This window comes from Microcaecilia unicolor, chromosome 8 (genome assembly GCF_901765095.1).
Source record: "Microcaecilia unicolor chromosome 8, aMicUni1.1, whole genome shotgun sequence".
NCBI lineage: Eukaryota > Metazoa > Chordata > Amphibia > Gymnophiona > Siphonopidae > Microcaecilia > Microcaecilia unicolor.
The window spans coordinates 228,368,314-228,382,389 of record NC_044038.1 but is presented as its reverse complement, the minus strand read 5'-3'; the positions used below and the strand labels follow the sequence as shown (position 1 = coordinate 228,382,389).

The window sequence follows — 14,076 nt, the reverse complement described above, 5'->3', positions numbered from 1 at the left end:
GGGCCATCGTTGGGATTTTTTTTTTTGGTATGTGTAATCGTTTGGTCCTCTAGTGTGGTGCATTTGGGTATGGCTTGTACCGTGTTTCGCCGAAAATAAGACATCCCCTGAAAATAAGACCTAGTGCATCTTTGGGAGCAAAAATTAATATAAGACACTGTCTTATTTTCGGGGAAACACGGTAGTACCGGAGAGGCCTTTGCAGGCTCCGGTGTGAACAAATACAGGGTGATGTTGTGGTAAGATCGAGTTCATGTGGCACAGCGTTAACTTTGGCACCCAGTTGGGCTGAAGGGGTCCTGCAGGAATTTCGCCATGTCAGTCTGCCACCCACGTGCTAAAAAGTATTTTTTTTATTTTTTTTTGCACAGGGAGCATATCTGGGAACAGAGAGTGTCGTGTCCTGCACTAACCCCCGGATTCTAAATAGCAGGCCTAAAGCCGTGCACCGAAATCCAAGCGTATTCTATAACAACGCACGTAACTTAAATGGCTTAAAAAGCCAATCAGCGTTGTTAACAGCACTTAACAATCAATAATGAGCACTAACTGGCAATAATTAAAATTGACATGCATAACTTGCTAGGCGTATTCTCTAATGCACTACGCCTAAATTCTAATGCACACAAGCAAAAAGGGGTGTGGCTATGGACAGGGAAATAGATGTTTCATGGGCATTACAAAATGTACGCACAAAGTTACAGAATATGGCCCAGTGCATGCAGATCTGCATGCGGGGATTTATGCCACATTTTCATTGATGTAAATAGAGGCAAGTAGTTTTAGGCGCTAGGACAGTGATGGCGAACCTATGGCACGCGTGCCTTCACCTCAGCCAGAGTCGCCTCCCAATTCCACGGTCCCCTCTCCCCTCTCCCTCCCTCCCTCCGAGTTCCAGAGTCGTCCCTCCCTTCCTCCCTCCCTCCCCTCCTTCGAGTTCCAGGCCCCGTCCCTCCCTCCCTCTGAATTTTAAAAGTCATCTCTTGACTTACCTCATCGGGGACAGGTTACGGCGGCTGGCAGCAGCTCTAAAATGCATGCAGGCTCAGCCCTTCTCTCTCTCTCTCTGAGCTCTGGTCCCACCCTCATTTCCTGATTCCGCAAGGGTGGGACCAGAGCTCAGAGAGAGAGATAAGGGCCGAGCCTGCACATATTTTAACATTGCTGCTGGCCGCCATAACCTGTCCCCGACGAGGTAAGTCAAGAGGACTTTTAAACAGGGCTTTTTTTTGAGGGGGTACTTGGGGGTACTGAGTACCGGCACCTTTTCCATTGTCTGCTAAAATTGACCCATGGACCCCAAGTTTTAATGAAAGAGCTCAGGCTCTACACACCAATTCTGCCTTGTCATAGGTTCTGTGACTGGTTGCAGGGGTCCTGGCTATGGTGGGGAGGGTCCCTCAGTGATTACTCCCACCCTTAAAGAGTGGCCTAGCATTTGAGTACCGGCACCTTTTTCACTAGAAAAAGTGCACTGCTTTTAAAATTCGTGGGGAGGGAGGGAGGGGGCCTGGAACTCAAAGGAAGGGAGAAAGGGACGACGACTCTGGAACTCGAAGGGAAGGAGGGAGAGGGGAAAGGGGACCCTGGAACTCGGAGGGAGGGGGCCTGGAACTCAGAGGGAGGTGGAGGGGGGACAAGGGAGGGGGAGGGGGGATGAGGGAGGGGGGAATGGCACTTTGTGATAAATAATTAGATTTTGGGTTGCTGTTTGGACACTCAGGCCCTCATGATCAAAAGCAAACTCCGGCGCTAGAGGCTGTTAACGCCATGCAAGCGCCGGAGTTTGCTGCCGACCCATGATCAGAGCCCTCGAGCACCTGAAACAACTCACTCGAGGGCTCTTAGCACAAGTAGCATGCAAATGCATGCTAAACAGGGCTTCGAGCGCAATTAGCTTGCAAATGCATGCTAATCAGCGCTTAACGCATTCATCCCCAATGATCAGTGGCCAGCGCGACAAAGATTTGGTCACTGGCTGTGGCAAAATCAACGCCAGCTCTGAGCTGGCGTTAGACTTTGCGGATCATTGGGGAGGAATGGTGAGCCCTGTCCAGCATGCAGTTGCATGCTGGCAGGCTCCTGTTCCCCCCCAAAGCAAACGCAAACAGGGGACTGGAGGTCCGGAGGACCTCCGGTCCCCCCAACAATCCGACCCCTTCCATGCTCAGGGAGGGCTGGAGATCCGGTGGGTCTCCAGCCCCCCCCCCCCCCCGAACCCCCATAAATCCTGGTGGCCGCCTCCGGCCAAACGCTATCCCACCCTCCCTCCCACTCAGCGACGGGGGAGGGGGGGGGCTGGAGGTTCGGTGGGTCTCCAGCCCCCCAAACCCCAAGAAATTGTTGTGGCCGCCACCCTGTTATCCATCCCCTCTCCCAGCGTTCAGAATCCCTGGTGGTCCGTGGTCATCCACCCTCCCTGCCGGCCCCCCTGGCTGGCCCCCCCTACCTTTTGTTGGAGGAGGGACGCAGCCTGCCTGCCTCCCTCCTCTTCCCGTCGACGCCGATGCAAAATGGCGGCGCCCAGCCCCGCCCATTGCATCCTGGGATGCGGTGGGCGGGGCTACAGACCATGTAAGGGATGGATAACAGGGTGGCGGCCACAACAATTTCTTGGGGTTTGGGGGACTGGAAACCCACCGAACCTCCAGCCCCCCCCCCCCCCCCGTCGCTGAGTGGGAGGGAGGGTGGGATAGCGTTTGGCCGGAGGCGGCCACCAGGATTTATGGGGGTTCAGGGGGGGCTGGAGACCCACCGGATCTCCAACCCTCCCTGAGCATGGAGGGGGTCGGATCGTCGGGGGACCTACAGCCCCTCCCCCCCCGTCGCTGGATGGGAGGATGGGAGAGGGTTTGCTGGCGGCGGCGGCGGCAGCCTCAACGTTTTCTGGGGGTTTGAGGGGGGGCTGGAGACAACTGTTTGACAGGTTTGGGCTTTTGACAGCCCAGACCTGTCAAACAAGTGCGGAAGGATTGTGCTGAGCGCATGCTCAGGCGCAATTCTCCCGCACTTCAACACGATAATCAAAGATAATAGCGCTGCTTAGATTAGCATGCATTATCTTTGATCATCGATGCAGAAAAGCCCTGCGCTGTCCAGGCACTATTTTTAGGGCGCTGTTTGGAACAGCGCGGGGCTTTTGATCATGAGGGCCTCAGTCTCTGAAATGTTCGCCATCACTGCGCTAGGATATCAATTAAGCATATTCTATATACCACACCTATATATAGGCAACCCGTATAGAATATACTTAGGTGGAAATGTTTTCTGTGTGGATTTTCTAGGCGCCATATTTAAAATTTTCCTCTAATCGGTTATTATAGCTACATCGCTGTGCGCAAACTAATTAGCGCAGGTTTAACGCATAAACTTCTACTGTCTACAAAATAGGCGGCTGAAAGAGCTCATATGCTGAGGACCACACAATAATGTGGCAGCCTATAAACCTTTTCCATGATAAGGGGGTATTACTAAGGATGAGTTATTTGAGAGGAAACTAACATTTTAAGATCTACCTGCGTTGGTCACCATTAAAAATGTACACATTCAAAAATCAGGTGCAACTATCTGTCTGTGTGTTGCACCGTTAACAAGTTTGAAAGGCTAAGTATAGGTCTCCTACTTTCCCTTTGAGAACTGGTGCAGTGTCTAAAGGGTAAGAAAACACTCGCATACTAGTTTGAAAATCATCAAATAATGCAATGCGCTACGTGGTTTAAGTCATAGTATGTAGTACCCTCGCTTTGCTTCAGGGGAGTTGCATCCATGGCCTGCCATCCATTATAAGATGATCCCAGGTCTCTACGGTTGAACCAGGCTTCATTCCATATATGGACATTCCTATACATTAGATAAAAGCAAGTAAAATTACCAAAAAAAGAATATACATAGTAACATAGTAACATAGTAATGTGGAGGGGCATAATTGAACAAAAACGTCTATCTCCTTGGGCATTTATCTCCGAGAACGGGTCCGTGAAGGGGCGGACCGAACCATATTTTCGAAAAAAATAGACGTCCATGTTTTATTCGACAATTTGTGAGCTGGGCGTTTTTGTTTTTCAGTGATAATGGAAAATGAAAGCGCCCAGCTCAAAAACGAATAAATCCAAGGCATTTGTTCGTGGGAGGGGCCAGGAGTCGTAGTGCACTGGTCCCCCTCACATGCCAGGACACCAACCGGGCACCCTAGGGGGCACTTTTACAAAAACAAAAAAAAAGGTAAAAGAGCTCCCAGGTGCATAGCGCCCTTCCCTTGGGTGTTGAGCCCCCCAAATCCCCCTCAAAACCCACCGCCCACAAGTCTACACCATTACTATAGCCCTAAGGGGTGAAGGGGGGCACCTACATGTGGGTACAGTGGGTTTGGGGGGCGGTTTGGAGGGCTCCCATTTACCAGCACAAGTGTAACAGGTGGGGGGGGGTCCACCTGCCTGAAGTCCACTGCACCCCCTAATAACTGCTCCAGTGACCTGCATACTGCTGCCAGGGAGGTGGGTATGACATTTGAGGGTGAAAATAAAAAGTTGTGAAACGGCATATTTTGTGGTGGGAGGGGGTTTGTGACCACTGGGGGAGTCAGGGGAGGTCATCCCCGATTCCCTCCAGTGGTCATCTGGTCATTTAGGGCACTTTTTGGGGCCTTATTCGTGGAAAAACAGGGTCCAGGAAAAGTGCCCTAAATTCTCGCTAAAAACGCATATTTTTCTTCCATTATCGGCGAAAGGCGCACATCTCTGATCGCCCGATAACCACGCCCCAGTTCCACCTTCACCACGCCTTCGACATGCCCCCATCAACTTTGTCCGCATCCACGACGGAGTGCAGTTGAAAACGTCCAAATTCGGCTTTTGATTATACCGCTTTATTCGTTTTTGTGAGATAAACGTCTATCTCCCGATTTGTCGCAATATAGGCGTTTTTCTTTTTCAATTATAAGCTGGATAGTAACATAGTAACATAGTAGATGATGGCAGAAAACGACCTGCATGGTCCATCCAGTCTGCCCAAGAAGATAAATTCATATGTGCTACTTTTTTCTTTGTACTGTCCTCTTCAGTGCACAGACCGTATAAGTCTGCCCAGCACTATCCCCTCCTCCCAACCACCTGCCCCGCCTCCCAACCACCAGCTCTGGCACAGACTCTATAAGTCTGCCCAGCACTATCCCCACCTCCCAACCACCTGCCCCGCCTCCCAACCACCAGCTCTGGCACAGACTGTATAAGTCTGCCCAGCACTATCCCTGCCTCCCAACCACCTGCCCCGCCTCCCACCAGCTCTGGCACAGACTGTATAAGTCTGCCCAGCACTATCCCTGCCTCCCAACCACCTGAGGAAAGGAGAAGACTGCTCAAGGTCTTTCCTTTCCCCTCAGTCTCCTACATAGACTGCACATTCTGAATCAAAGGAAACTTTTCTAACATAGAACTATAGAGCTGGGAGTTTGCATCTCAAATCATTAATAAAAATAACTGGTAAGAGGGGTTTAATTCTGTTTAGATGAACCTTCCTTCTTCAACAGTAGACTTAGGAGAACAACAGAGGATTCCTGATACCTGATAGATAAGCTCAGCTCAGGTGAATAAAGAAAGACCATCAGCACTTTTGGTGGTGAGATTGAAAATACCTAAATTTAATTGTCAGTGTTTATTTATTTTATTTATATATTTATTAGGATTTATTTACCAGCTTTTTGAAAACATTCATTCAAGGTGGTGTACAGTAAGAATAAATGAAACATAAGCAATAGACAATTACAGCAGTAAAAATATTCAAATAACATTACAAAGTATGGAATAGTACACCACTTACAATGTCAACACAGTACATACTAGAACATTTTAACAGAAAGCGTAGGGTATAAGTAAGGAGTGTGGGGGGTTACTCTGGAGAAGGCTTGCTTGCAGGTATCATACTGTGTAATGTCTTTTGGAGAGTTTGTGGTTAGGGATACCCCTTGGGAGGACTCTGCTGCCCGTCTTGTCTTCCGCCAGGGTCGCTTTACTCATACTACCCCTCTCCTCAAGTAGCTTCACTGGCTCCCTATCCGTTTTCGCATCCTGTTCAAACTTCTTGTACTAACCTATTAATGTACTCACTCTGCTGCTCCCCAGTATCTCTCCACACTCGTCCTTCCCTACACCCCTTCCCGTGCACTCCGCTCCATGGATAAATCCTTCTTATCTGTTCCCTTCTCCACTACTGCCAACTCCAGACTTCGCGCCTTCTGTCTCGCTGCACCCTACGCCTGGAATAAACTTCCTGAGCCCCTACGTCTTGCCCCATCCTTGGCCACCTTTAAATCTAGACTGAAAGCCCACCTCTTTAACATTACTTTTGACTCGTAACCACTTGTAACCACTCGCCTCCACCCACCCTCCTCTCCTCCTTCTTGTACACATTAATTGATTTGATTTGCTTACTTTATTTTTTGTCTATTAGATTGTAAGCTCTTTGAGCAGTGACTGTCTTTCTTCTATGTTTGTGCAGCGCTACGTACGCCTTGTAGCGCTATAGAAATGCTAAATAGTAGTAGTAGTTGTCTTGGAGTGTTAAGATAACAAATGATAATAATGGAATGAAGTGATTCACTGGCTGAAAACGACCTGATATCTTCACCAAGGTGAATATGAGCTTGCAATATGATCACAATTGTTCCTGTACCATTGGCTTCCTCTCTTTATGGGATCCAGTTTAAAATCCTGACTGGAGCTAATTCCATGAACTGGGCTCCAATATTTAGACACCAAATTCATACCAAAGGACACCTCTTACTAAACTGCGGTAAAAGGGGCATGAGCTAGTGGCAGCCAGCGCTTATATTATTTCTGCTTCCAAATTTGGACGCTATGAATTGAATCTAGCCCTTAATGTATAGGCAGATATTGGTTGCCTATACATTTAACATATATGGTTTAAGGTTTATTACATAAGAAGATAAGAACAGCCATACTGGAGCAGACCAATGGTTAATCTAGCCCGGTTTCCTGCTTCCAACAGTGGCCAATCCAGGTCACAAGTGCCTGGCAGAAACCTAAATAGTAGAAATGTTCCATGTGACCAATCCCAGGGCAAGTAGTGGCTTCCCCATGCCTGTCTCAATAGCAGACTACGGATTCTTCCTCCAGGAACTTGCTCAAACCTTTTTAAAACCCAGATATGCTACTACATCCTTCGGCAAAGAGTTTCGGAGCTTAACTATTCGTTGAGTGAAAAAATATTTCCTCCTATTTGTTTTAAAAGTGTTTCCATGTAACTTCATTGAGTATCCCCTAGTCTTTCTACTGTTTGAAAGAGTAAAAAATCAATTCACTTCTACTCGTTCTACACCACTCAGGATTTTGTAGACCTCAATCATATCTCCCCTAAGCCATCTCTTTTCCAAGCTGAAGAGCCCCAACCTCTTTAGCCTTTCCTCATGTAAGAGGAGTTCCATCCCCTTTAATCATTTTGGTCGCTCTTCTTCAGTGGCGTAGGAAGGGGGGCGGTGGGGCGATCCGTCCCGGGTGCACGCCGCTGGGGGGGTGTTGTCTCCGTTGGTTCCTTGCTCCCTCTGCCCCGGAACAGGTTACTTCCTGTTCCGGGGCAGAGAGAGCAAGGAACCAATGGAGCCGACGCAGCTCCCAGTGACGTGGACTCGGGGGCGGATCGGCCCTCCCGCACGCCCCTCGCTTCTAAAGTAAGTAACAATGCGCTCCGGGGGGGAGGGTGCGCGCCGGAGGGGGGGTGCGCGCCGAGGGGGGGGCGCCGTGCTGCACCCGGGGGGGGGGGGTGCGCAGCGGAGACCCGCCCTAGGTGTCAGCCGCCCTCGCTACGGCACTGCTCTTCTTTGAACCTTTTCTAATTCTGCTATAACTTTTTGAGATATGGGAAAAAGAACTGAACACAGTAAAGGTGAAGTCACACCATAGAGCGATACAGAGGCATTATAGTATTTTCGATCTTATTTACCATCCCTTTCCTAAGAATTCCTAGCATCCTGTTTGCTTTCTTGGCCACCACCGCACACTTGCTGACCCCCCCAAGGTGGACCCTAGCATCAGGTAACTACGATTTGGATTATTCTTCCCAATGTGCGTCACTTTGCATTTGTCCACATTAAATTTCATCTGCCATGTGGATGCCCAACCTGCTTATAATCGAACGAAAAAAACGGCCAAGAGTCGACCTAAATCGGGAGATGGACGTTAATCTCACAAAAACGAGTAAATCCATATAATTGAAAGCAATGTTTCAGTGCGTCCGTGTCGCTCGTACGTGGACGTAAAAACGTCCAAATAAGAGGCGTGTCGGGGGCGTGTTAGGGGCGGTGATACGACGTGGACGGGTACAACGTATAACGAATAGCGAAAGGGCTCTGGTTGGGCGGGAAGATGGGCGTAATATGATGGACCCGAAATAAAAGCGACCAGAGCAAGGAGGAAATCGTCTTTAGACCCATTAGCGATTGTGTGTAGTTGGAGAGTGGCGATATTGTTGGTGGAAGAGCTGAAGTGGTGGTTGCAGAGAGAAAGCCGAGCGTGTTGAGTACCTGTGACGGTCGTCTGTGTGCCCTGCCTCTTTTTGTGTCTTACCCTTTCACCGTTCCTTACTCCTACTCCTTTGCTCCATCGCCCCCTTCCCCTCCCCCATCCCTCCCCATTCACTCTTCCCACGTGTATACTCTATTCCCTGACCTCCGTTTGTCTCTGTGTTCCTGTACTGTTTGGCGAGTGAGTGGCCAGAGGGCGTGGTGGCTGGAAGTGACAGATCTGTGTGTGTTGCTGTTTGTTTGACTACTAGTCCTAATACTTGCACTGGTGGTGGGGATATGGATGCACTTAATGCACTTGTGGCATGCATGCTACACGAAGAGGCCACCCACTGCAGGAGGTATTCACGGCCCCGAGAGTTTAGGCCCCGCACCACCTTCCTACAACTCACTGACCAGCAGTGTCTAACAAGGTTCAGGTTTGATAGGGCCACCATTCGTCAGCTGTTTGAGCAGCTGAACCCCCTCCTTCAGCCCCAGACACGTAGGAGTAACCCCATCCCTGCCCACCTCAAAATCACTTCCGCTCTCTCTGTCCTGGCCACTGGCAGTTTTCAATCCGTATTAGCTGCTAACACAGGCCTCACCCAGGCTTCTATTTCACACTGTCTCACCCAGTTCCTGGATGCCTTCATAACTCACACCTCACACTACATCACTTTCCCCACCACCCCCCAGGCCCTGCACAACAACATGGCCGCCTTCTATGCTGTTGCTAGATTCCCCTCGGTCATCGGTGTGATAGACTGCACACACGTAGCCCTCAGACCCCCCCGGGCACACGAAGCCACCTACAGAAATAGGAAGGCATTTCATTCTATGAACATGCAAGTTGTATGTGATGCCCAGGGGGAGATATTAGACGTGTGTGCCAGGTACCCCGGCTCCAGCCACGATGCCTACATCCTACAGCACTCGGGCATCTTCCGCAGGTTCGAGCGAGGGGAGTTCATTGGTGGATGGCTACTAGGTAAGTGCAACATGCATGTACCACCCATACTAGACCTCCTCCACTGGGCAACCCTCCGCCCTGGCTTCCTCCACCACAACTCACTATCCAAATCCCCCCGCCCCCCCTGTACCTGCTCCAAGCGATACACACTCATCTATCTCATTCTGCTTTTCCGCAAAGGTGACCGAGGCTACCCGCAGAGGACATGGCTTATGACCCCCCTGATCCACCCACAACCAGGGCCAGAAGAAACCTACAACAGGAAACATCGCAGCACCCGGGGGATCATTGAGCGCACCTTTGGTTTATTGAAAAACCGCTTCCGCTGTCTGGACCGGTCTGGAGGAGAGCTGCTCTACAGTCCAGAAAAGGTGGCCAAGATCTTTGTGGCGTGCTGTATGTTACACAATTTGGCCCAGCGCAGAGGACAGCCTCTCCCAGAGGAGCCACAGCCACCACCAGAAGAGGCCCCAGATGAGCTGGAAGAGGAGCCCCCTCCACCCCCAGCCCACAGAGCAGAGCTCAATGCCTACCAGCTTGGCGTAAGAGCAAGACAAAGACTCATTGAAACAAGTTTTAGGTGAATGTAAGTGAACATTTATTTTGTACATACAGTGCATATGTGTTTGGTCAACCCCACCACCACCACCACCACCACCCCCCTCCCACACCCACCCCCCTCCCACCAACCCTCACCCTACAGCATGTCCCATCATTTTCCCCTTCCCTTCCCCCGTCCCCTCCTACCCCTCCCACGCCCTTCCTTTGCAGCTGGTGCTGCATGGGAAGTCTCTTCTGAGCTGCTGCTCCCAGTGTCCTCCTCCGTATCCCCACGGCAGCCTGCGGCTTCGGCTGCACCGTGGAAATCAGGCCACCTTCTTGCTTCTAGTGGTCTGGCCACAGGACCCAGAATGGGAGCAGATTTTGCTGCAGGAGTGGGTGCGGAGGCTGAGGAGCGCAATGCCCACCTCTTAGCTGGTGGTTGCTGGTGGTCAGTGGAGGAGGATGTTGATGGCAGGGGCTGCTCCAGCAGCACGGGGGCTGGAGTAGGCGCGGTGCCCTGAGGGCGCAGGTGTTGGATGCTCTGCTCCAGCCGTCTCAGTTGCTGGAGCACCTCCTGGTGGCCTTCACGGTGCGCCTGGAGGAGTTCCTGGTGTGCTCGCTGCTGTGCCTCCAGTGCTTGGCGCTGCAGCTCCAGTTTCTGCTGCCGGTACTCCTCCAAGCGCACGTTGTGGCGGAGTAGCTCCGTGGCCAGCCGCAGGAGTTGCCTCCTTTGGCCAGATGGCCTCTGGCGGGGAGCTGGGCCCTCCTCCTCCTCAACAAAGTCCTCCGGTGCTGGAGGTGCGGCCTCTGCTGGTGCAGGTGGTGGTGGTGGTGGCAGAGGCTGGACAGCTGGTGCAGGTGGTGGTGGTGGCTGGACAGCTGGTGCAGGTGGTGGTGGTGGTGGCAGACGCTGGACAGCTGGTGCAGGTGGTGGTGGTGGTGGCAGAGGCTGGACAGCTGGTGCAGGTGGTGGTGGCAGAGGCTGGACAGCTGGTGCAGGTGGTGGTGGACGCAGAGGATGCATAGCTGGTGCAGGTGGTGGAGGCTGGACTGCTGGTGCTGCAGGCTGTGGAGGTTCAGGCTGGACGGATGGTGTAGGGCGTTGGCCTTGCAGGCCACTAGGGCCGGCCTCCTCCGAGTCTTCACCTGTATAGCACAAGAGTGAGGAATAGTGTTGGTGCAAATAACCCACTTTTGTCTTTCAGCATTCATATACATTGGTATGTCCCCCAACCTGATGACCCAGCAAAGAGATGGTGAGGAGGAATGGAATTGACACGGGTACGAAAGAGAGAGCCCCGCAGGCAGCTGGGCAGAGGTGGTGGATGAGCAGCCAAGAGAAGGACACCACTCACAACGTTGTGCTCAAGCTGTTAGTTGTATAAATGTTAAATTGAACAACATTGCAGCATGTGTTGTGTTACTACTGACTTGCTAAACTGCATAGAACTGCTTTATGACCCCCATTACAGGCTCCTTCAGTTGAATGCATGTGGCCCACACTCAGTAGAGCACAGAGGTCACAGGAGGAACTAGGCACAGGTTGGTAATGGGAAAATAGAGGAGTAGTAGGGAAGGACGGCCCCCAAAGTTCTGCCACAGTAGTAACCTACACACACCCATAGGAGCCAACTGGAAAGTAGTATTGGGGGTGCTAAGCCCAGTGACCAACCCTCCTCCCTGCACAGCTACATGATCTTTCCTCATTATTGGGGGTGCTCACACACACACACAGCACCCACCCTGTCTGCTTGCTCCTATAACACACATGACCACTACCACTACTCAAATAGAGCTTACAATTAATTCTATAAATATGGGCACACAGGACAAGTAAGAGGAAACCCAATGACAACGGTAGGGATAGGGAGTAAGGGTAGAGAGCTAGGGAGTAGGGGTTACCAGGTCACAACAGCATCATAAAGGTGGCCTGTTAATATACAGAAAGACAGCCAGAGATACTCCCCCCCCCCACCTACCTCCCTCCTCCTGCCCCCCACTCCTCACCTCCCTCCCCCTGACCCCAACTTCTATAACACAAGTGTACTGCAGCACAACAGATACCCCAACTGCATAATGAAACACCTACCTGAGTCCTCAGCCTGGCCCGAGGTGTCCATGGAGCCAATCCCGTGGATGCCCTCCTGGGGTAGGAGGGAGTACACCATCAGCTCCATTGGTGTAAGGTTGGCAGTGTCATTGCCTGGGGGATTGGCCCCTGCCTTCCTCCGAACATCCCTCCTCAGCTTCCGCCACTTCCTCTTGCAGTCCTCCACGTCTCTCCCAGCATGGAAGACAGCATTCAGGCTGTCCCGTACTGCCTCCCATTCCCGCTGCTTTACTGTTGCTGCCAGCCTCTGTCCTGTGGGAGCAAACAGACTCCGGTGCCGCTGTACAATTTCTTGTACCAGGAGCTCCACCTCTGCCTCGAGAAAATTACCCTTCCGGGTCGGCGGCATGCGTGGTGGCATTGTACCAATGGGGTTTTCGAAAATACGGAGTGGGCGTTTATATAGGCGCCAAGAACGCCCATTGAGACGGGGGAATAGGCGTTTCTGATTTGGGCGCTACTTTTTCAATTATACACATAATTCCTAAGTGTGCCCAGCTGAGATAGCGATTAGGAACACATGGTTTCGATTATGAGTAGATAAGTATGGGCGTCTCCACCTGCCTTCCCTTTCTTCATTGCCATTTTACCTGCCATTTCCTGCACTGAGACCTTGCCGGTTGTTCGTAATAATCATTTACAGGGTTTTACCCTCACTTAGCATGCTTGGGTACACCTGTGTATTTAGGGGGGGGGGATTATTATTGGCCCTCAGCCACCACGCCTTCCGTTTCCTTTCTTCCACATCGCCTGATGCTCCCTTCCTTTCTCCCATTCTCTCTGCCTGGTTGTAGCAGGCAGTGTGTGGGGGCCACGAATTTGCTACACTCACCCCAAATCAAGCACCCCTCGGTAAGGGTCATTTCAATCAGGGAGATGTGCAGCTAATGTTCCAGAAGATAAAAGGCGCACTACACAGTCTTGAAACAGACGTTCATGGTAAGCTCTCATTTGTCTGCCACCTCTTCTCTTTGTGCTCATAGTCAAGGAGTGTGCATTCACTGTATGTATGTAGTCTGGAGTCAGATGTTAGGTAGCTCTGTTTTCACCAGGTTCCTGTGCACTGTACTGTGGGGTTGGCAGGTCCTCAGTGGTGTGGGCCAGCTGTTGGAGGTGCTGTATTGGTTCCCGGTAGCTTCCATCTTCCTTGTTTATGTGGTGTACCCCAGTCCCCATTTATGAAGTGGCCACCCATTCTCAAGGTCCATAGGCGGGGGAGGGGAGAATGATTAATGCAATGGATGTGTATAGCACTTTATGCAACACCTTCCTAAATTGCTCCATAGGTAGTAGGGTAGGGAACATGCACATTACATTGTTTTTAATCGGTAGCCTGGACAAAATGATCGAGGTGGCTACAGGTAGTGCCACTGAGGCCTATGACGTGGTGGTGAGGGAAAGGGGTGTGTGTACAGGTACCAACCCAAAGTAACTGGTGGTGGATAAAGCCTGGTGGCTGCTGTGGCCTAGTGGTTAGAGCACCAGCCTTATAATCATAAGGTTGCTGGTTCAAATCCCACCTAAGGCAAGTCACTTCAGGGACAAAGTTTGACACAAACCCAGAATACTTGAATGTAACACACCTTGATCAACTACTGGAGAAAGTGTGATCACACCTGCAAATAATGAGCACCATTTTTATTTGTGCCCTTCCCTAACACAAGTATTACATTGCAACTGTGATGAAGTAACCATCCATCTATTGGGTTTCCCATTGTTTCCCTTTTACTCCTCAGCATTATATACCATAGCTGATGTATTCAATGTGAAAATATGAGCCAGCTGTTTGTAGGTCCTTCTTGGCCCCCCCTCCCCCACCAATGTGGCTTGTGGGTAAGGATATGTGTCCATCAGACAGCAAACACTTTGTATGTGGTACCTGGAGTTATGTGGAAGTGTGTACCTGGCAGATCACACGTGGTACAATATTCATCTCTT

The 14,076-nt window shown here is 50.9% G+C and overlaps 1 protein-coding gene across 2 annotated transcripts in view; it reads right to left on the bottom strand.

Moving 5' to 3' along the window:
* The window catches only part of LOC115476654 (protein-glutamine gamma-glutamyltransferase E-like), a 92,225-nt gene that overhangs the window by 16,637 nt on the left and 61,512 nt on the right, over nucleotides 1-14,076 (bottom strand). For both annotated transcript variants that reach the window (XM_030213142.1, XM_030213143.1), the window contains exon 8: nucleotides 3,737-3,840. In XM_030213142.1, coding sequence (XP_030069002.1) covers nucleotides 3,737-3,840 — 104 coding nt within the window. The remainder of the gene's footprint in view (nucleotides 1-3,736; nucleotides 3,841-14,076) is intronic.